Source organism: Glossina fuscipes, unplaced genomic scaffold (assembly GCF_014805625.2).
Source record: "Glossina fuscipes isolate IAEA_lab_2018 unplaced genomic scaffold, Yale_Gfus_2 27, whole genome shotgun sequence".
In the NCBI taxonomy this organism is placed as follows: domain Eukaryota; kingdom Metazoa; phylum Arthropoda; class Insecta; order Diptera; family Glossinidae; genus Glossina; species Glossina fuscipes.
In genome coordinates this window covers 2047739-2069043 of record NW_023998422.1, presented here as the reverse complement: position 1 = coordinate 2069043, position 21305 = coordinate 2047739, and the positions used below count along the sequence as shown (strand labels likewise).

Sequence of the window (21305 nt, the reverse complement as noted above, 5' to 3'; positions counted from 1 at the left end):
ATGATTTTGGCGGAAGTTATGAAAGCGCCGTCGAAGAACGATAAATTGCTTTGATGGACGTATCGTAACGTTAAGTAAGAACTAAAGTATATTTTTATTTCCATGAAGTTTCACAAAAAAATTTTATTTAGTATTTGTGCACGAACCGAAAGATAATCTACAATAGACAAGCTGGGATAAAAGACGGGCACTATACTCACTTGAATGTTCCCAAAATTATCTTTCGCTTATTGACATGACACCTTGAAGTTTAGTGTAAAAGCAAAGATATCTTTGATAAAACGTGAAGGATATTAAATACGCATAATATGATTTGTTGTTATTTTTAATAAATAAATATTTTAAATATATTTGGATATAATCAAAATATAATTCAGTTAAATAAAAAAAACTCGTTTCCTTATAAAAATAAAATTTTACAGTATACAGGTCGATTAATATTAAAAAAAAAAAAAACATAGACTTAATTCACTTTTTACGTGATGCGCATGCTAAACGTCAATCTTGAATCGCAGACGCAAAGGCCTCTGCCTCAATATCAATAAAGCATGATATGAGAATGTGCGAAATTATGTTTGCGTTAAAATGACATTCGATGTTTGCGATTCGTGATTAAGGTAAAGCAATTTATAGGATTTATGTTCATCATGATATTGACATGATTTTTATAAGTTCGTATTATTTACGTCATTGATTTAGAGAATTTACTAAATTTAATATTTTTTACATAGTTTGTCTGTGAATTCATTCGTTTGGCTTGAATTTAATTGCGGATTTAGCGAATAGCTTTTCATGGCAATAATCTGGGATTAAATCGGCCAATGAACATTATCATACCAGTTGGATTGTGACGCAAAAAATATAAGAATGGTTTATCAAATCGCAATCTTGGAGTATCGGGGACACGTGCTTGCCTAGGCCTTAGCGGCAAAGGCAATTCGAGGTACTTGGGATCGAGCAGATCATCATAGAAACCTCGTCCTAATGCGGTCTCCTGGACAAGTGAACCAAAATCGATAACTGCCTCAGAAGAATCCACATCGTAGCCATCCTGTGTATCTACATTTTTGTTACGTTTACGCAATGGCGGTGCTGGATACATTTCGACATGATGATGATCGGCAATTCTTTCCTCGCCGCAAGTACTGAACGTATTTATTTGTATAATATCAGAAAGATATATATCGCGATTCGAAGCTCCAGTCAAACCACCCAAATCGGCGTAATCAGATTTAAATAGGCCCTTCAAACCCATTTTCTGCAGACCGAGTGTCGCATTCACAAAAGACCTATGAGAGAAACGTGGCAGTTGAACTTCCATGCCAGGACGATCCATAAGCGATGTTAATAATTTGTTCCAAGCATTTTTCGAAATTGCGGTTTGCATTAATTCTTTCTCTAAGCGCTCCAAATTATCCGAAGGAGAAATAGTGTTTTGATGACCCGGCATTATGTAAATCGCACTAAGTGTATCCTGTATTCGACCAAAGGCCACGAGGGTAGCATCTAGGTTAGGTTCGTAGCCAACTGTGAAGCCGTTTTTAAAAAGCACAGCAGGAATTGGTACTAGACGTCGTTGCCTTACACTAGGATGAACTTGGAAGAACATCTCCCCGTCACGATCTTGAGTTGATCCTTCTGAGCAATTGGTTTGAAAAAGATTAGCCGAAATAGTGGCCAATGGACCATTCACCCACACACTGTTAGTTCGCAGATATTCCAGAACCTTACCCATGGTATGACGTTTCATCAATAGATTGGTACGTCGACGTATAATGTCGTTCACCACATGAAAATTGACTTCTTCTACGTGACCAGAATAGAGTTGTTGGACTTTTTCTTTGAAGAATTGCATAATCTTTCCATTGACTCGATCACTGTAAAGCTGCCGAACAAACGCTGCCGTTGCTATATTATTATCTGTAGATTTTTCGACAGATTCGGTAATATTTTTAAATATTAAATGAGGGTTAAATGAAACCATATCATCAAGTCTGAGGACGTCGTTCATTTCTCCGGAAGTACCTCCACGAGCGCCCAAAAATATCATTGAAAGCATTGATGTCAAGGCGAAAGGAGCGATTACTAAGCTTCTGGCAGAACTAATTTTTTCAGATGTTATCGATTTCCAATAGCTGAACGCTAGTTCATTACAAAGTTGAGTAAAGACAGAAACATCTTCATCTAGATTGGCAACGGAGGCCAACAAACCTTTTGAGGTGAGTGGCGAGGGCTCTAATTTAACGGGCGGGCGAGTTGCTTGTGTGGATATAGCCATTAAATTGCTAAGCTGTGGTGGCCGCTGCATGGGACGCGACTGTAATGGCACTGGAGCTGAGTGCGTCTGGTTTCTACTTGTAGTTGATTGCTGAACATATGGAGCCAGTGGTACATATTTGTTATAAAGGGATTCTATTCCCTCTTGATATAAGGTATATGGAGGTTGCTTATTGTAATAGGACACAGGCTTTAAAGTAATTAAACGGCGAGTAGTTGATGCAACAGTAGGTATAGACGGGGTAGAGGTTATTGGCACAGTTGATTTAGCTGCTTGGTCGCCATCATTTTTTTCATCAGTTCGATCAATATCGTGATTAGTGGCAACATCTGTCTGAACAACGTTAACTGCCTCCAGGGAATGATTCCCATCGCTATGATTTTCGTCGCTTAGAGATTGAGAAACTTTCACACTGTGTGGGATTGATTCCGTTTCTCGTTCTACTGAGTTTACCGGATTTGGTATTGGTGTTGATGTTTGCGGGGTATATGTGGATCGCTGCGTAGTTTCGCCTAATTTTATATAAGGATCTTCATCAAAAGAATCATCAAATCCCTCCGATTCTAAACTCGTCGAATTTAATGTTGGAGAGTTTTCTTCACTTATTTCATAGTTAGTTGTTGTTGTTAAAGAGTTGAACTCTTGGGAAGCAGAGTTAGTTGTTTTCTGGGAAGAGTTTGTTTGACGATCTGGTAACTCTGCTGAATCAGTCACATTACTCTCAAGAGTTTCTTTGCCCAGTGAATGGGCGTTCTCTTGTGTATCAACGGGACTGTCAAGATGTGTACTGATATTTTCGGTAGAAATGTCTTGTTGATTGACATCTAATGTCCTTATTGGGTCAGTTGTTCCTGTTTCACTTTTGGTGTATTTCATCACAGCTTCTGTGGTCTCATGAATTTTAACTGAAATTTCTGAATCGTCCGTCGTTTTAATATTGTCCAAAGGGGTTTCAACTTTGGTTATTTCTATATATTCGTGTACATCGTTTGTCTTGTCTACATCAGATTTTCTTTTCTCGTTTGATTCATTAACATCGGATTGGTTGCCATGTTCGGGTTGTAAATAACTCCAGTTTTCTGGCTTGTCGATTATTTTTTCTTCTTCGTTGCTACTGCTTAACGGAGCTGCGGCATTTTCTTCTTTGAAGTAATTATCGATGTGGCTTAAGGTAGCGGAGTCCGTATTTTTCATTTGCTCAAATGATGCGCCATTGTCTCCCTGACCACTTTGGCTTCCGTTTTGGTTGTGAATTTCGGACGCATTTACATTTACTAAAGAAGAGACTAATTCGTTTGATTTCGTAGAATCGGTTACTATTACATCCTCCATTTTATCCTCGTCGATCTCCACATCCTCTTCGTTACTGTCGGATTGGGAAGAATTTTCGAGTTTGTTGGTATCAATAATCGGGAGAGCGGTTGACGTTCTGTCTGCGTCTATCTGTGGTGTCGTTGTGATAGCTATTTCTTGGATTTTTTCAATTGAAATGTTTTCTATTGCTGTTGGTGGACTCTCAGTGTTACTGATATCATCAACTGCACCGTATTCCTCAGTAATTTCCGATTTAAAGGCAAGACTTTCTATGTTAGTTAGGTTATCAGCCGAATTGTTATTATTTGAAAAACCGCTAAGCTTATGCTCTTCACCGTGTTCGTTACTGTAAGACGCGGTGTGGTTTTGTAAGATTTCCCTAAGTGGTTGCATAGAAAGGAACGAAGAATTGAACTGAGCAATGTTCGACAAACGATTATTGTAAAAATTTGTTTTTTTTTTGATTACGTTATCATGCTCGTTAACTTGTTGCAATACGTCGGACATTAAGATTTGTATTTCATCTTTATCTCTATTAAAATTTGTTTTCAGATTAAGATCTAAGCTATGGCTTCCATCGACCAAAGTAGATGCGACAGTTGCGGCTTGTGTCTGAAAATCTGACATAGTGATTTGTTCTGTGGGTTTCACAACATCCATATTTAGGGCGGGTTGAAGATCGACGACCATGGAATCATGCTGAGGTATGGGATTTTCAACTTTATAAAAAAGTGAGTTTGTTGACGTTCCGTCTTCAGCTTTTACATCTTTAAAAATTTCAGTTGTAGATATTTGATCAGTAAAATCGGTTATTTCGGTTTCGTCTGATTCAATCGTAAATCCTGCATTATTGTTCACTGAGTCAGGTCTATATGTTATTTCTTGGGATGCGGCCTCAGCGTTATGCCATACACGGTCTGTAACTGCATCTTGTACGGCAGTAGTTTCAATAGCACTGTGGAAAGGATTGTTGCTTGGAATTTCACTAGTTTCGATTTCTCCATCTTCTGTTTTTGAGAATTCAGTAACGGATTCGTGGATCGTTAACGTTGTGCCATTAACGTCATCAAACGTATCATTTAACGGCGAGTCTGTGACAAAATCGTTTGCGATCAAGTGGGATTCTTGTGATTTATTATCTGCTGGACTTTCCTCATCTTCGGGTACTATATCAGATGGTAAAGTTGTTTCGTTGAAGTCAACCTTTTCTCGGCTATCTATCTCTTCCGTTTCTTCGACTTGGTCTGTTTTGTTAAGTTGGGCCGCGTCTGCTGACTTGTTTAAACTTTCAGTAAATGTGTTAGACTGAGTTAATGATTGCATTATTTTATCGAAAGATGCCAAAGTATGTAGGTCTTCCTCCTCTTGAGTAAAGGAATGATTTAAATCGGTTTCTTCAGATTCCTGAGCGCTTAAGGGAAGGATATGTAGAGGATATGCTGGTATTGCCACGTTAGAAGCTTCCGTGATTACAGGTGATTCATCATAATCAATAGTGCTGGCTGGTGGCGGAGTGGTGGTTTTTATTTGTTGTGCAGAAGGAATCATAGTTAAAGGCGACTGCGTTACTGAGGGCTTCAGTTGGAAAGTAGTTGATAGCAATGGCTTATATGTGGAGGCAGCTGTAGTTGTATTGATTCTAGATAAGAGTGAATTGATGGACATTACATCTTGGTATTCATGGCTTTCTGCAGGCAAATCAATCGGTAAAGACATAATTATAAGTGGGAGATCTTGATTGGGTTGTTTTTCAACCGAATTAGGATTGTAATCTATTAAAGGCTGGGTTTCTGTTTGTTGAACTGGTTTTCGAGTCGGTCTTTTCTTTTTCTTCTTAATTAACGGGGTTGTCGAAGACTCAATATTAATGACATTAGAAGTTTTTGTGGACAACTCAATAGTCGTTAGAGAGTCCTTTTGCGTGACAGTGTCTTTAGGAAGACTCTCTGGTATTACCGTAGTTGTGCTTGTTACGGGTTTCTTTTTTATTTTCTGCTTGGTTATAAAGGGTCGTTTGCTACTAGCGGCGTTATGAACCTTATTAGTCGTTTTAATTGTAGTGGTTTGATCTGGTCGAGTTGAAAAACTTTCATCAAGTGTTGCGTGTTCTGTGCTACTCATTAAGGCCGCATCCAGTATAGTCGCTTCAGGTAATTTCTGATAAATTGGATGCACGTGGAACTGCGAAACTTTGTCAAAATTTTGCATCGTTGCTGCCAAATCCTGATATTGCTGCATGCCTGTGTATACTGATTCATGAGGTCCTAGTTCTTCTTGTACAACTTGCGGTGTAAGTTCAGTTGTAGTCGTTGTAGTAGTGGGCTTTCGTTTTTGGCCTGGCCTTCTTTTGCTTGGCTTGGGGATTCGTGTGGTGACAGCAGTGCTGGCAGAAGATTTAGTGTATGTTTCAATTATTTCAGAATCTGGGGTCATTACAATTTGCTGCGGTTTCTGATGTGGAAATATGTCATCACCAGTGTTCCCGAAAATAGCTGGCAATATCATTGACCACGTTGATGAAACATCTGGAGTATCCAGTACTGGTCGTACATTCATTGTTGCATTTTTATTCGATTCAACTTCTTTATCTAGGACGCTTTGCACACTTTTTAGAATGGATTGGACATTCTTTTCCGGATTCTGATCTTCCAATACTTCCTCGTGTATAATTGCAGGACCATCTCCATCTCCGTTAGCTACAATACTTTGAATTTGTTCCATTGTCATTAGACGTTTAACTAATTCGCCCTTCTCGTCGAATGTGAAGAACTCATAACGATCTGGGTTTAGTAGATCTATAGGACTGGCGACTTGTAAAGACGGCTGCGGTTTCGGTACTTTATGCCCTAGAGCATCTGTAAACTCCGGTTCATCGCCGTTTAAGACAACAGATACAGAGGTTACTACACTGAAATTGAAAAATAAACAAAAAGCAATCACATGAGAAAGTTTCGAGAAATTTTAGTTTTTCAATAACGAAAATTGATGTTTGTATAAAGTTTGGCGATTTTTTGAAGATAAAACAAATAATCTCTTCATGTATCAAAGCTTTGCGTTACAAGCTAATTTTATTTGAAACATTTTTCTTTTAGAGCTTTTAGCAAAATGAACGCATTTGAATTTGTTGTTTATTAATGAACTTGACGATGTGTAAAATGCTTTCTTGTAGATAATCTATTTACCTGTAAACAATTGAGAGTTATTTTCTTTAGACAGTGAGTGATAGCTAATAGATTACCGACCAGGAATGAATATGCAAAACTTTTTCTTTTCTTCTAGTTGTGCGCTATCGCATCTTCCAGCATAATTGCAAAAAAAAAACAAGTAAGAAAATTGTATTCGGCTATGGCGAAATCTTCTACACCCATAACTTCATCTTAGGATAGAGTGCACAAATTTTTATTGCTATAGTTTATGAGTAAAACCCAAAAAACCCATTTTTCTTTTGCTTTTGAAAATAGTGGTGACTCCAGTTGATGTTCTACTGTGGATAAAGTTTTTGTCATATTTGAAGCCGATACCAGCAGTTTGCTCCCCATCAGCAATTAATAGACGGAGAGACAGATAGACACAGGGACAGAGAAAGATGTCTGAATCGATTCAGATATTAATCATCAACATACACTCAAGAGCAAAAAATTCGCGTACTCCCCACATATTCAATCCGAACTTAAATTTAGATTGTAAACATAATTTAAATTAAACTAAAGTACACACTTAGCTTTTGAAAAACACCTAATGGTTACTCTCCAGGTTCAAAATCATTACGGTTGCAATAACACATTAGAAATACCCAAAATCACTCATTTCAGGTAGGGCTGTTTTCGAGCTTTAGACCAGATGTTAGAAATCATATCGTGTCGATATCCATTCGCAATCTGAAAGGTGCTTTATCGAATACGAGATAATTCGGAAAAAGAAAATGAACACACTACAGCGCAGAATCCGGAATGGAACGACAACTAAGTGTACATACTGTTCAAGTTGTATACTAGCGACATCAAGAGACGGGTGACTGTACTAGGCGAGGAAGTGGCCAGCAATGTGCTACAACACACCGTTGTGACAGTTTACTTATCACAACATCATTACGAAAACGCCGATTGGATGCGGTTCAACTCAGGCAGGAGCTCCAGGCGGTTAGAGCAGTGGAAATCACTCGTAGTTAGAAGAACACTAGCCGAAGGAGGCTGACAGCGCACGCCTGCAGTTCGCTCGAAAACATGTGAATTGGACAGATGGATGGGAAAAATTACTGTGCCCTGACGAATGAACGACGTGTCTTCATGGTAACGACGCACTGGGAAAAGCCTACCGAAGACCCAGTAAGCGTTTGCACAATGCTTCATGCCTTAACATTTGTCATATCGGGGCGGCTTGTGCAAATTTTGGGTCGATCACCGCCCGACTTTACATCAAAGATATCCTGGAAGCAGAGAGATTTATCGGAAAAAGTTTCTTATTCATCCATGAAAACGCAAGACCACATGTCGCCTCTGTAAAGCGCCAGTACAGCATAGCTTGCTCGATGCGCCACATCTTCATCCCGGACAAATGTGATCGGATACCGTAGAATTTTGCAAATGGAAGCTGTTATTCAGACTAGGTGAGGGAATACCTCATATTAATAAATATTTTCTACCAATTTTCTTGTTTTATTACTCCTTTATAATTAATCAAAGTCGCGGAAGCAGCGCTATCTGAAACAAGTGATTTTGGATATTTCTATTATGTTATTGCTACTATAAAGATTTTGTGGGTCAAGGTGGAGCGTGTACTTTAGTTTAATTTAATTTATGTTTGCAAACTGAATTTAATTCAATTTATGTTCAAAGTGAAAATGTAGGGCGTGTATGATTTTTTTGCTTCTCGAGTGTAGAAAGTTTATAGGGTTTTTGAAGCTTCCACTGGTTCGCTGCAAACGTTTTGATGAAATGAATATAGCCCCATCCTCTAATGATGGATACAAAAAGAAAACTTCATCTTTTGAAGCGATCATATATAACAAAATACAATTTCGCCCAACATATTTGAACTGTAGAGTAGATATATGAAAAGCAGTGATGCATTATGTGTATGTACCTTTCACACATTTTGCAAACAGAAGTACGTACATATATATTTATATGTTCATATCGTGCTTATGCACAATCCTAAGTGCATTATCGCACTTTATTAGTTAAGCGCACATGCATAAAGGTACACAATATACGTGATACGTAAGAATTGTTGACTGATATCTATTCATGCAGAGTAAATATTTTCAAGTGCTTATGTGTATATAAAAATATAATAATACATAAATAAAATAGTTATGTGAGTTTTTTTTTTTTTTTTTTTTTTTTTTCAATAATGCATTAAATGCATGTTGAAAAGAGCCTTAGTTTAGGATAAACAAAAAATAATACTTTAAGAAGACTTAAAAAGTGAGTGATTTTACAGTTGAATTCTTCCATCGGCTAATATTCGAGTTTTGATATATTAAACAAAATCAAAGTTATATGTGGTTGCAATAAAACAAACTATCTAAGCGAAAAAAACTTTGATGGAAACATGTTTTCATGATTTCGAAATAACCTGAGTAGCTGTTTGATCCGTACCCTTCTCGACTTGTTCCTTGAATATGAAGGAAACTACGGATAGAATTATAAAAATATACTCAAGGATAACGGAACAGAGTAATGGAGTATCGAAGATTCGTCTCAACAGCATTTAATGGAAGTCTTAATCGCGTAAGTTTAGCAATACCGATTTCACATAATCGCTGGAGTCGTTTATTGAAAACAACTAATAAACAGCACGAAATTGCATATATGGCACGTGGAGAGGAAAAAAGAGTCTAATGAGATAACCAAATTGTAAGGAAGTTCCTTGAGACTCTAGAAGGCGTGTTTAATTTATTTTATTTTCTTTACACATCAAATTAGCACATATAACATAATCAACAGCCGAATTTAATTGGCTTTTAGAAACAAATCTATTGCTAAGTTTTATTAATAACGTTTAAAAAGTGTATAATAAAAAATTAAGAAAAAAAAACTGAAAGGAAAAAAATTCACGTAGAAAAAAAAAAAACAAGCTTGAATATCTAGCGTAGAGGCACACTCGTAGCCAGCGTAAATCCATGTTAGAGGCAGACCATTGTAAGTATGTAACATGTAGGCGACCGATAAGAATGAGAAATGCAGTTCAAATTTCGAATCCTATGAAGATATCGAGATTAGTGCAGTAGAGTAGTAGTATTGGAGTAGTGTAGATTCCAAGTAGGTAACGTGCTCGTATTTAGGAGAGTTGAATTGACAGTATTTAATGAATCGGACATGGACATTAATCTACAGATATCATTTAGATTTTTGCAAAGGGCTCTAAAAGGATTGAAAAGGTCGCAGTTATATTTACATTGACTAAGCTTTGAGAAAGTAAAGTCCCTAAAGAAATGGTTGAGGACATTGAAGTTTATCTCCCCAAGTAATGGCATTATTTAATTTAATTAAGTACCAAACACGGAAGATAAATCTCAAGTGACGGCAAGGCTACTAAAAGCAATCTAAAAGGAGGCAAACGGATCCCAGTCCAAATTCCTAAGGTCAAAGTTCGCAAATTGATTTTGAATGAATTCTATTAAACTTACATGCGCCTATAGGTAGAGGGAACGCACAACGGGTGCGTTGTCGCTAAGCTCATATATAGCCTTTTTGTAACGTAAGTGTCATCAAGCTCCTCAGACGACTGTTTAATGACCTAACGCGGCTTAACGTCGAATGAAACCCCTAAGTCCATAAACGAATTTACTTTTTCCAACTTGCGTGAGTCAATGACGAAATTAATAGTGAATAGAGCTCTTCTTGAGAATGAAAGCTTCTTAGATTTTTTTAAATTTACTTTCATAAAATTTGGAGAGCACTATGTAATCATGTCTACGTCAGATTGACGGAGATACGAGTCCGCATATTAGATGAGACTGACGTTAATCGCCGAAAGGAGTTCATCTATAAGCAGAAAGTGTTCTACGTCGCCACGAGATTTGAGCTTACGACCATTGCGTTGTTAGTCGAGACTCTTTGCCTACTGGGCCATTCAGGGGCATTCCTATAATAAAAAAAGTTAAGTAAAAACTTAAAGTAAAATTTTAAAAAATTTCCTCTACTTTAGTCGCATCTTTTCTTTCTTAACGCAATCCACTAGTTCTCAACAGCTGTGATGAACTTAAGACATATTCTTTATTGATTAAATAATTGTTTAAATAATTTTCTTCCATAAAATTGTAATTTTCATCATAAAGTTAACGCTTAAGAATGCTTGCTTTAAATTAGTAGGAATAATTTTAATTAGCATAATCACGAATGATTTGTTCTTCCTCCTCTTAGTGTTAGTTGAATTTCAAGATGTAACTAGGTTCACTCGGATCATTGTAAATACGGGAGTAGTCCGAGTTTTTACCTTTTATTTCAATCACGACTTTCCATCTCTTTACTGTTGCGTTCAACTTATCGCATGCGAGAAATTCGTTTCCTATCATATGGCGGCTACAGTGTGGCAATTAAAAGCAATAAAATTACTAATAAACGATTTTATTTCAATTTATTCACAAGCTTAACGTGACACAAACTGTAGCCAAATAGATGAACAAATAAATAAATCGATTAAATATCTTGCCACAATGAAAAGTGTTTTGAAGAAGCAGCAAAATCACTCAGAGCAGCGGTTTCGTTTGTATTAAGTAACGAAAGTAAAGCTTCCGTGTTTAACCTTTCCGTGGCAAGGCTTCCAAAACCTACGTTGTATACTATTGAGCAAAGTAAGTAAAATTTTTAAACAAAACTCAACTTTTCACGCGAAAAAGTTATAGTTTAACAAATGCTTGTGCAGTTAGAAAAACCAGTGATGAATTAATGAAGTAAACTGTTTGAAAATAACGAAGAAAATTGAAGCTGGTTGATGTATTCAAGATGCTAATTGTAACTTAAGCCTATATGTATGGCTATTTCATTATCACCCCAGAGAATATTGTTGACTTGATGGAATTCATATTCAAGCTAAAAAGATTCATCTCTGCATGCATAGGAGTATGTGTTTGATATGCCAAACACTGCTAGAATCGAATGGTAATTTAAAGAGTGGCGCGCGAAGGCACACTCTTGTGCGTAAAGCTTCTTATTAAAGGTGCTTGGTCAGGTAAGAGTTCCATATCCATATTTCTATTACGTATGGATGGATATTTGTAGATATTTTTTCAAGTCGATTGATGCTTGGCTCTGACTTGACTTATTCCCAATATTTATTTTCGTATTGATTTTACTTTAGTTCAAATGCTTACCAGTTTATAAATTTACTTTATTTTTGATGCTTTTGTTGGTCTTAGCACATTTAGTAAAATAATTATTCCTGGGCAAATCATCAGATGGATCAGTTCTCATATCCTATTTATAGCAAGCAAATAGAAGAGCATAATTCAGTCGCCTAGAGGCATATATCGCTTTATTTATTCGTGTATATGTGGGGGCACACAAGCAGAAACTCATTTCAATAAATTTATGATGACTGCATTTTGCCGGGCATCTGTCAGTCACTTTAGTGCTAATCACATTGTTAATGTTACTTGTTTTGGGGGGAAGAAGGTGGTCTGTCTAGTTGCTCAACTCAACTACATATGTTTGAATAAATCTTAAGTTCTGCTATTTGGTTCTGTTGAGGTTGACACATTTGTCCACGTATGTCCTGTCGGTATTTTGCCTTAGGTATGGTTAGATAGCTGATTCAAATTCATTCACTATTAGTCTTTACTAGTAAGAGTATTGTGTTTGCTCCAGACTTCCATATATATATATGCGTAATTATTTGCCGTACCTTCTCGACAGTCGAAGAGAAACGAAACCAAAGTGTTAATGAAAAATACAAGCAAAAGGGCGTAGCAACAAAAACAATATCTTTGTTTTCATTATCATTAACGTGTTTTTTTTTTTAAACACTATTGAATGGTAGTGTTAATTAATTGACATAACAAATAAATGTTTTTTACTAACATTTCAATTCGCGTTTCAATTCATATGAACATCGAGTACTTACTTACAGTTGGAATAAAAAATATATTAAATATGTTTTTTTCATAAAGAGCATTCAAAGCAGTAGATGGATTGGCATATTATAAAGTTGTGTGAAAGCATATAAATAAACAAGCAATAGTTTTTTTTCGCATGTTTATATGCACAAATAATTATATCTAAAGAGTGCAATTGAACTGAGGTTTTTTTTTTTTTATTTTTTTTATAATTTCATTTTGCCATATCCTACTCACCTAGATCCAATAATTTTTTTCATCAAGTCACTATCGCTTTGTACATTACTGTGACTAGTGCCAACAGTATTTGCTGCGTTAATAGGATGCTCAGTCTTTCGTTCGGGTAGAGTTGGAAGCTCGGCCCTGTATACAAAAGCAGATTTTAATTGCGGTTTCTCTGTAGTTGCGGGTGCGGCTTTCACTGTTGACGGCATTGATGAAGTAGAATTTGTCGTTACTGTTACGGAGCTAGTAACAGGAGCAGTACGTTCATTTTTTTGTTTCGTTTGACGACGTATGTAGATCGGTTTGTTGTGTTGTGGTTCAACATAAATCGCGCCGTCATTATCACCGTCATTGTGTACCGCAAGTGAATGTGACTTCATGTCAGTGGGTGGATAAGCACGTACACCCTGTAAATAACGTTTTGACCCCAAGAAGAGCACGAACACAATAGCAAGCACCGAAGCGTTCATTCGCATTGTTGTTAATTTTAGTGTGAGCTTGACTTAATGGTGTTATCTAGTAAGGGGTGAATTTCCTTTTCAGTGCTTTCTTTCTTCCTTCTTTTTTTCTTTTGCTACTTTTTTTTTTTTCTTCTTTTTTTTTCTTGTTTACACTGTCTTTTTCCTTGCTTTGAATTTCTATAACTTTAACAGCTTAGCAAACGAATAAAAAAAAAGAAGAAAACAAAAAAATGTGGTTGACTAAGGATTTCGTTTACAGCTCTCTTTAATGCCCGGTTAGACGCATTGGGAGTTGTCTGCGTTTCGAAAATTCTACCTGAAATTAAATTAAAAAGTATTACAATAAATAATGTGACTTGTTTTAAATTTTGTGCAATAGTAGCTGAGAGGATATTTTTCAAATGGTAACAACATCTGGAATAACTGTAAATACGACTCGAAAAGGTTTAAATTTATAATATCCCAAGATAAGCTAGTTTTACTATACTAATACAAAATTGTTGTTGTCGCTCGATGCCTGTGCACTAGAGAAAATGAAGAACACGTACGCACCAATGACACGATTCTTTTTCGAGTTAGAAATGACATGAGACGCTATGCGTTTTTCTCATTTGTGTGCATACTCTTATTTTATTCATATTTGAAAGCTTACACAAGTAAATGTTCATATGAAAATATTCTTCTATTGGATTCGCTAACATTGTATTAGATATTTTAACACATTCGCTGTCAAGCTACTTATAAATGAATGCCACTTGCACGCAACGCGTACGCCTTTTGGTAAATAATAACGAATTTAAATATTTTGAATAAACATTTTTTTCTATGTTTATGAGGGCAAAGAGTCTCAACTCAGTGAGGTTGAAATCTCAGGCCCGCTAGAGTTTTTAATAAAACCGATTACATTAGATGCTAGTGCTTTAAGACTTTAGTCTTCGAATTTGTTCTCCGGCTAAATTAGTAATAATAATACGTTTATGAGCAGAAATATATTTTTATTTTTTTGTGCGGCACATAGATTACTACAATGTGGCAACAATAATTAATTTTTACTTTCAAATATCTTAGTTCAGCAAATTGGAGCTTAGCGAACAAGAGCGTTTAGAATTGTAACAAAAACGACTTCTGCACCATCTCGTACGACGCTGAAGGAACCACCATAAGCGGAGTAATGCCAGCAGCAGACATGCACGATGTTCGAAAGTAACATGCGAGGCGACTGGCACAAGAGGAGAAAGAACTAATACATCAAACAAGCCTGTGGCCATGGCAAACAGCCTGAGGTATCTCAACCTCAGGTGAATTAAACTATAGACTGATTGCCAAAGATTGTAAAAGAATGGGTGAAAAGGAAGTGTGAGCTTTATTTAACGTAAATTTTGAGTGGCCATGGTTGCTTTCTGCAGCGCTTATATAAGAGGGGGCATGATTGTCTAGAGTGTGTGCAAAATGGTCAATCTGCGCTACAATGTTCCCAAGTCCAAGGGAGAGATGATATATCAAGTTGTAGGAGAAAGTGTGACGCACAACAATCTAGTAGTGTCTAGACTGCACTGGTCCGAAATTTGGAACTTGGCATAAGGCGTAAATAATGTTATGACTGCAAAACTTTGATCAAAAGAGCGCTTATGAAGACTTATAAAACAACATAGTAGAGGGTGTGAGTTGAGGCCTAGACTGTTCTCCTGACGTACTGCTTAACAGAAGTTCCAAGAGATTTTCCGTCAGACGTCGAGTGGGTTTTAGTGTGACGAAGGTCGCACGCTGACTTGGGTTGGTAATGGTTTACCCCGCTTAAAAGAAAAGGTCAAGTAAGCGGTGTCCAAGAACTGTTGTTCAATTTTTAAATAAATTTATTCAAGAAGTGTGCGTAAAATTTGTAAAGTTGGAGCTGGCTTAGTTAATATTCTTTTTTGCGATCACAATTATAACTTATCCGTCTAATTTAAACTTTTGTGCATGGCGAAGAAAATCACAACAGCGCCCTAATGAGCTTTCCAAAGTTCTTCTAATTATCGTCGTACAATGTTCAGTGTTTCGAATTGCCAAGTTTTGTAACACAAGTGTGTATTTTGAGGGGTGTCAATAGGCGCACTTTATGCAAAGTTATCACCTTAAAAGCAATAAGTGCAACGTGCAGGAAACGTGTCTACATGTGCATGTTTTGTGGTTGTGGTATCAGTTTTCTTGTTAGCGCGTCTTTTTGGCTCACTCGGTATTTCGATATGCACGCAAATATCCATTTGTGAATTTGTAATACGTAAATGCGAATTTATGTTTGCAGTATTTTCTGTAAGAACTATCATAACTACTTTTAATTCCAAGTATCCAAAGAGTTTATTTGAATAGTGTACTTTACCTTTTGCGAAGAATTTAATATGAATACTGATATAACTTGCAACCATTAACAGATTACTTGTTAAGGTGACCAAACTCATTCCTTTCTCAAGGATGGCGCTCCTCTCTTACGGATATTTGGTTTTCTTTATATTTTTGCATCGTTTTTTTTTTTTTTTTTGTATGAATGAAAGAAAGTAAGAAAAGAGCGAAATGATGACTTGAAAGAAAATTGCGAAATATCTGAAATTGAAAAGTGAATTGAGAAGTGGTCCTCAAATTTCTTTATGACTAGCAATTCTACTAGAAAAACAAAATTTACTTAGCCTTTTTTGTGCTTTGCAAGTTTGCAACTAAAAGAACTCATAGTTTCCATATCTGTTTCTTTCTTGCCAATAAAATTCTGGTCACTTTATATTTCGTTAGCTCTTTGAAAAATGAAATTTTTCTCTTTGTTTATGTTATAAAAAAAAAAAAAAATAATAATATTTTATTTTTGGAAATTCTTAAAATCGTTTTACTTTTCCCTTTTAGAGTCTTCTCCTAATAAAGTATAATTTTTGCCTTTTTTTTTACATTTATTTAACCATTTATTGATTTGTTTGTAAACAACTCTTTCAAAAATTATTTCTCGAATGAATATTAAATTGCTATATAATATAAAATTTAAAAATAAAAGGACGAAGCATAAAATGTTTAAAAATTTAACTACAAATGCACAGTTATAGCCAATAAAAGGAAATCGTAGGTGTGCCACTCAAATGTGTTCCTCAAACATGTTATAGAGAAGTTTCCTTGACCTGTAGCAGGATGGTGTTAGCGATCGTTTTTCCATAGCGTTCTTCTCAACAATAACGAATTCCTCATTCAAAATATTTATATAATTTTGCTTGATACTTTTTCTTATGAAAGTCATTTCTAACGATGGATCTGTTCAAAGGCAATTCTTTCTGTTCGCCCTTAGCAATTTGCGCTGGAACCCGTTTATCTTTTTGCTTCTTTATGAAAACCGAATGCCGTTGCTTGATAAAAGCAAATTTATTCGCGATATTTTCTTTCTAATTAAGTTAATAAATGGCGCTATGGATTCGCCGACGTTCCTTTAGTAGATAAACCTCAAGGCTCCGAACTGTTTTTCTAGGAATTTTACTTTCTCGAAGCTTAGTCAATGTAGATATAATTACGAGCCTTCCAATCCTTTTAGAATCCTTTCAACAAATTTAATGATATTTGTTGTTGTTCTTCATCTCCATGTCGTATCCATTAAATCTCTTAAATGCGCTTGCTTACGTCATCTGTTGACTAGTTTCCAATCTCGATATTTTCGTAGGAAAATTGAACTACATTTTTGATTATTATCGGCTGCCAAGTGGATGCACCTCTAACAACATTTACGCTGGATATGTACATACCTTTGAAGTGTTAGTTGCATTCTTTTTTTTTTTTTCTTTTTTTTTTTTTGCTCTTGTTTATTTACACATGAATTTCATTCTTTCATTTTTTTATCATTTATGTTGTCTTTACTTCTCTTTATTTATTCTGTATTAATTATTAATAATAATTAGCATAAGCTGTTAATTTATGTTAGTTGAATGTTATGCGTCGTAAATAAAATAAATAAACAAACATATATAAATTGAAAAAATTTATCAATCTTTCATTTGAAGAAACCATTAACGCCAAATCGACCTAAATAGCTTAGTTTCGACAAAAGCATGCTTTCAGAAAAAATTCAAGACTTTAATGAATGTGCAGTAATTTAATAGTCATTTAATATAGCGATAAATATGTTAGAAGGCATTGCTCCTACAAACATATAATAATGAAAAGTGTGTCGCTTTTGAAGAACTGCCCATTAACTGTGTGTGTCAGGCGAAGCCACAACGATCCCGATTGAATTTATAGTTGAGATTATAATGAAGCATACGTCGTAGTCTACTGATAAGATAAATGTCGTTGTGGATTACGTTTAAAAATGCGTCATATAAACTTAACTCCACCCAAAGCAATTTTTTCTTATAAATTCACGTTGTAGACAGATTCAGAAACTTTTAAATGGCTTTCTCATACAACGATACTAAAATATATACCTTTTAACTCCTTGAGTGAAATAAAAATGATTGAAATCAAGAAACATAGACTTGCAGAGACTTGACAGTTTTTATTGGATTGGCAACTAAGTAATTGCAGATTTGTTTAATTAAGTAAAAGATTTTTTTTTTTATTTAGAATATAGTTTGAAGGTACGATGACCTTTTGTCATCTCTCTGCCAACTTGAAAATTTCACGCTCGTAGGGAGTCTGATCCTTTTCGACCAAAACAAAGAGTTAAGTGAGATTTTACAGCGTCATCATCATTGAAAGTTTTATCAGGAAGGGTGTTGTGTCCGGGAGTCGAAATAAGTGGTAATCCGATGGCGTGGGGTCATAGCTATATGGTGGATGCAACATCAATTCCCAACCAATATCCATCAATTTTTGCCGAGTGGCCAAAGACCTTTGCGGCCTAGCATTGTTTTGGTGGAAAATGACATCTTTACGATTAACCAATTCTGGTCGCTTTTGCTCCACTACTGCACACAATTTGCTGACAGTTGCTGACAGTAGACCTTTTAATTATTGGTTGGGTTCCTGATCTTTCCAATCCCACCAACTTGACAGCGAAATCTTCTTTTGTTGGGTAGGCGCGTTTGAAGTGGTTTGCGATGTCTTATTAGACGCGCACCACGATCGTTATACACAATCCACTTCGCGTCTTCAGTGATGATTCGTTTTAAAAACGTATCGAATTTATTGCGTTTAAGTAATAATTCCCAAGCGCTGATGCCCTTTGTCAGATAAATTTCTTTCAAATCGTGCGGAACCCAAAATATCCTAGATTCTTAAAAAAACCGACACGTTTTAAATGCTTCTCATTGGCTGTATGTAAAACATTTCACTTCTCTGCAATCTCCCGTGTAGTTGGGTGACGACCCGCTTCGATGATTGTTTTGATTTCAACCTCAGTAAGCTCAACTAGTCGACTTGAACGTTGGTCATCTTTAAGAGAAAAATCTCCAGAACGGAATTTTTCAAACCAATTTCGGCATTGCCTTTCTTTAAGGGCCATTCATATCACATAACTTTTTGGCAACTTGCACTGCGTTCTTTCCTTTACGGAAATAATAAACCAAAATATGGCGAACTTGCTCGTTTTTGCACTCCATGTTAATCTTATACAAGAAGAAGAAGAAGATCGTAACATTTATGAATATTATAGAAAGGGGAGTGACACACATCTAGAACTGAAATCGGCAATAACTTAATTGCCAACCAAATGTATTTATAATCATGAATAACATCATAAGAGAATTATTAAAAACTTTTATTGTGAATAATGGATTATATAAGATTGCAAGGATTTTATATTTCATAATAAGATTGGAAAACATATTTGTGAGTTACTTTCACGCTTTCATGATCCCAAGTAAGAGTTGAAGACATAAAAAAAAAAACAAGAAAATAATAATTTTTTTTTTTATTCTATCACGTACTTCATTACGGCAAATATGGTGCACAATACGTGTATGCTTGATTGTACGTAACTTTGCAACCGTTTAACAATTACGTACATTGTTCGATTTTGTGTATATATATAACTAAATGACAAACTAAAAAGGAGGAAAAACAAAAGATAGAGCGAAAGAGAGAAATGTAGTCAATTAAATATGAAAATTCGAGGAACTTAAGTACCACAAGTATGCATTCATTCAAGTTTTTATAAGCGAAAGGTACAATAACAACTTCAACGCAGACAATTGGCTTTGTGCTGACGATTGAAGAACATAAGCAATTACATGAAAATCCTATTGATTGTTGTCTATGTTGTTTTCGCTATAGTTAAGTTCATTATTTTCTTCTTCGGGTTTTTTTTTTTATTATTTTTCTTATTTTTTATTTTTATTTTCCTCTTTTATTTTTGTTTATTCCAGTTTTCCTTGTTTAAACGTATTCATGCAGTGACTAAAGTGGAAACACAAAAGGAAATAGCTGTATATCGTCGGTTGGCCGACGTTTTAACTATTTATGTTTAGGTTTTCCTTTTGCATTAAATGTGTTCCATGAACATACACTCGTAGTTATTCTCTATATGCATGTGTATATGTATGCATAGTTATTAAGAAAAATTCTTATGTGGTGAAATAAATTTTCTGGTGCGAAAAGATTTTACATATGTACGTTTATTGCTTTAGCAATGGCTTAGCTTTATTTATTTTATATATCGTATCATTGGTGCATATCTAAGGAACTTTATCGTTAAATTTCCGTTGCTCTGAAAGTGAAAACCTTCAAGCGTAACCTTGAAGCAATCGTTTGTTTCATAGATATTTTTATGTCTGCTTCATTTGTTCGTAGCTGCTCAAGTCTTCGTCGATTTTATATGTTGTCGTCCTAGCTATTTTTATGCGTTTTATGTGCGCTGCATTGACGTGTTTCCCTGCAAGCTTAACCGTTGCGATTTATTTTCCTTGGGATAGCGAAAACTATATGCATCAGTAAATTATCATTCGTTTTACTTTTCCCCAAAGTTTTATACACTTTTATTTTTTCTTCATTGTACGTTTATGTTAACATAAGGAGTGATTTCTCAAAGGCAGAGCAATTCAATGCAAGAGATCTAGAAGGAAAAATCTACTAAAAATGACAATGGGAAAACACTGCTTTCCACTAAAATAATGATGTGACGCTATGAAACGATCGTTATTGCCTTTAACACATTCCCCGCCAGTTGTGTAGCTTTCAGTATGCGGTAAATCGCATTTGCCCGCCAAGCACAGCGTGTGCCGAAAACGGTACATAGGGCATAAAAGTGGCATCTACTCATAGTCAGTTTGACACGGAATGTGAGAGATAAAAAAACATTTTTGCAAGAAAGTTTCTCGTAATGTTTGGGATGACTAGCAGTGCCGAACCTCCATTTAGTATCTTCTAGAAAAAAGTAAAGCCATGGTTTATTTATTATTGGAAACGTGTAATTATTGTAATTTTAACGTAGTTGAGAATTCTTATAACACTGTTCAATAACATTTCCTTTACAAAGAATGTGATTGATGTTCTTAGCTAAGTCACAATGATATCAGTTGTTGACTTAACGATTCATCTTTCTTGCGAGAGCCTAATATCTCTTTATCGAAATTCTTGAAAATGCTTGAAGCTGTTCTGCAAAGGTAGTTGTTGAAAACCAATCGACATAGATATAATGTTCCGTAATGATCCTTTGTTAATGGCAATGCCAATCGTTAATTGATCGGATAGTTGCATCTTTGCATTAAGGATTCTGACAGTGCGAAAAGTGATTTGTGTGTATCTGCTTATCCCCTGAAATTCTGAAAGGATGAGATTTGCATTTGGGCCTGCAAGTCGCTTGAAATACATCTTTCGCATTGCATATATTGGATAGGAAGGACAGAATTATTTTCCGTAAACAGTGTTTTACTTTCTCCTGACAGAAAAAAAAACTTTCACCTGCAGGCCGGTGTAACACGAGTTACGAACATTGCATGCAGACGACCCACGATACCCTCGAAGACTCTTCGAAGAAAAGAAGTCCTTGGGCGGGGAAAGAAGGAGCCACGCTTAGCGATTTGTGCCT

General features: G+C 35.7%; 1 protein-coding gene across 1 annotated transcript in view; it reads right to left on the bottom strand.

The window, feature by feature from the left end:
- Positions 1-419: 419 nt before the first annotated feature.
- LOC119636096 overlaps positions 420-21305 on the bottom strand; it is a 66315-nt gene continuing 45429 nt past the window's right edge. Inside the window, exons 2-3 of the mRNA XM_038031229.1 lie at positions 12888-13652; positions 420-6500 (exon numbers count right to left, since the gene is read on the bottom strand). Coding sequence (XP_037887157.1) covers positions 791-6500; positions 12888-13351 — 6174 coding nt within the window. The 5' untranslated portion in view covers positions 13352-13652 and the 3' untranslated portion in view covers positions 420-790. The remainder of the gene's footprint in view (positions 6501-12887; positions 13653-21305) is intronic.